At 37.2% G+C, this 2,638-nt stretch overlaps 1 protein-coding gene across 1 annotated transcript; it reads left to right on the forward strand.

Moving 5' to 3' along the window:
- The first annotated feature begins 10 nt into the window (after positions 1-10).
- On the forward strand, positions 11-1,360 carry LOC107274553 (nucleic-acid-binding protein from transposon X-element). Its single transcript, XM_025091807.1, has 3 exons — positions 11-329; positions 436-1,157; positions 1,233-1,360. The coding sequence occupies exons 1-3, from the start codon at positions 100-102 to the stop codon at positions 1,286-1,288; spliced, it is 1,008 nt and encodes a 335-aa protein (XP_024947575.1). The 5' UTR covers positions 11-99; the 3' UTR covers positions 1,289-1,360.
- Positions 1,361-2,638: the final 1,278 nt, after the last annotated feature.

A 2,638-nucleotide genomic window follows, 5' to 3' on the forward strand; every position in this document is an offset into this window, starting at 1 on the left:
GCAGTACTAACAGACAGCGAGGAAACAGAAACCGACGTAAGCGCCAACGGAAAGAAAAGAAACCCAAAAGGTAAACAAACGTCACCACCAAAAATAAATATGGAACAAACAGCGCCAAAACCATCATCCAAGATCCGAGCACCTCCAATATTCATACAAATGGTTGGAATTAAACCAACGATAGAATACCTCAAGTCCATGAACATATCGCCTGCGGACTTCATAGTAAGAGAATTTGATGACAAATTCACTAGAATCTACCCAGGGAGTATTGAGATCTATAACAGTATTATAGCAGCAATGAAAACCAGTAACAGGAAATTCTTTACATATACACCTAGGCAGCTAAAAATCAAAACAATAGTCTTAAAAGGTATCAGGGGTGGATACGACGAAAATGACGTTAAGGAAAACCAGTAACAGGAAATTATTTACATATACACCTAGGCAGCTAAAAATCAAAACAATAGTCTTAAAAGGTATCAGGGGTGGATACGACGAAAATGACGTTAAGGAGGCTCTTGAAGACCTAAAACTAAATGAGGTCAGAATCACCAAAGTAAGTAAAATGATTTTCGACAAGAACAAGCCTAACTTATACCACTTTATAGTGTCGGTTACTCATGATAGTCAAACTGCTCCAATGACTAGAACTAAAAGACTACTCTCCCAGCCAATTAGGTGGGAGAGGCTAAGAAAACCAATAATTTTTATGTGCAAAAGGTGCCAACAAACAGGACATTCCAGCTCAAACTGCCACTTAGCGCCAGTCTGCGTGAAATGTGCAGGTGATCATGAATCGAAAGATTGCCATTTCCAAACTACACAAGACAGAAGCACACTCAAATGCATCAACTGCAATGAAACAGGACACCCAGCAAGCTACAGAGGATGCCCAGCGCTTAAATTAATTGCAGATGCAAGAAAAGCAGATAAACAACAAAATATTATGAAGAAAAGGAAAATCACTCAGGCAATTAATAACTACGTAAAGCCTGGACTGACATACGCGAACAAAGTAGAAACAATGCATAATAATAACTACTATCCACCACTACCCAGGAACAAAACATCAGCACCTAGCTATAACTGGCCATTTGAAGAACCATCAACGATACAACCACCACCTCAAGTAAATACTCTGGATCATAGCATGGGTAATATTGAAAACCTGTTAAACTCATTTAAATCAGAAATACTTAAAGAATTACAACAACTCAACTCAAAAATAGATAACAACTCAAACAGAATCGACCGGCTAATGGCTGATATCTACACGACGGTATAATGGCTCCAGAAAAACTCAAAATTGCGGCAATAAACGCTAACTCAATAAGCACCCTAAAAAAACGGTATGACTTACAAAAATTCATTGATCAGCACAAATTAGACATCTGTTTAATATCTGAAACCAAACTTAACGCAAAGCACAAAATACAGCTAAATAATCACCAGGTTATCAGAACGGACAGACCAAATTCATCAAAAGGCGGAGGCACTGCCATTGCGATACATAGTAAATACAAGTACTCAACTATTCACTATCCTAACTCAGCCAAAAATAAGGTATTAGAATTCACAGCCATCAAGATCAAAACCAATTCCAAGGCAAATCTCATAATTATCAGCATATATGCGACGCAAGACACCAGGCATACATTCACCAATGAATTCCATAAGCTGATGGTCGAGTTCAAACTGGATGATAGTAAAAACTACTACATAATCGCCGGAGATATAAACGCCAAAAGTATTACCTGGGGAGATGCGAAATCAAACGATCGAGGTGACAAGTTTATTGAATGGATTAATAACAACTACCTAGAGTTCAAAATAGCGCTCCTATCTCCCGAAAAACCAACTTATCCAAAAGCCAACTCCTATTTAGACCACTGTATAATAGACATGAGGATAGACGTCGATGACCTGGTCAACGGAAAACTTAAGACACTACCTTTTGACAGTGACCACTTAGCCATCACCCTGACTATCAATACCAACGAGTGCGCACCCAATATCGCGGAAAACCTGGCTGATCATCCAGCCTCTTTCAACTATAAAAAGGCGAATTGGCGGAAATTTAACAAACACCTACTGAGGTCATACTCTGAGGATATAAATATACCATACGACAGAAACCTATCAATAGAGGAAATTGATACTTACATTGACACACTCGAAGAAAAAATCTACAAAACAATAAAAACAACAGTGCCAAAAATAAAAAAAAGAGACGATTATTTCATCAAATATGACAATAAGAACATCAAACGTCTCCATGCATATAAATCGTTCCTCATAAGTAGACAATTTGACAATATAGCCATAAGTCATCAAGAAAAAAGTAGGATTAAAACAACAATCAAAAGAATCAACAAGCTGATACACAAGGAATTTAGGAAAACAGTCACAACTTATTGGGCATCACAGATCAAAGCAATAAATTACAAAAACCCACAGGAATTCTTTCCCAAAATTAATAGAATACTCAGACCGCATACTGACATTAATATTAACACACTAAAAATACCAATAGACAATAGTCAACTTAGTAATCACTTAATTCAAAAATATCCAGAGATAGTAAATAACAATGAACTGATAGCAACAGATCCCGACACCAAACTCCACATAATTG

Source organism: Cephus cinctus, unplaced genomic scaffold (assembly GCF_000341935.2).
Source record: "Cephus cinctus unplaced genomic scaffold, Ccin1 Ccin1_scaffold3342, whole genome shotgun sequence".
In the NCBI taxonomy this organism is placed as follows: Eukaryota; Metazoa; Arthropoda; class Insecta; order Hymenoptera; family Cephidae; genus Cephus; species Cephus cinctus.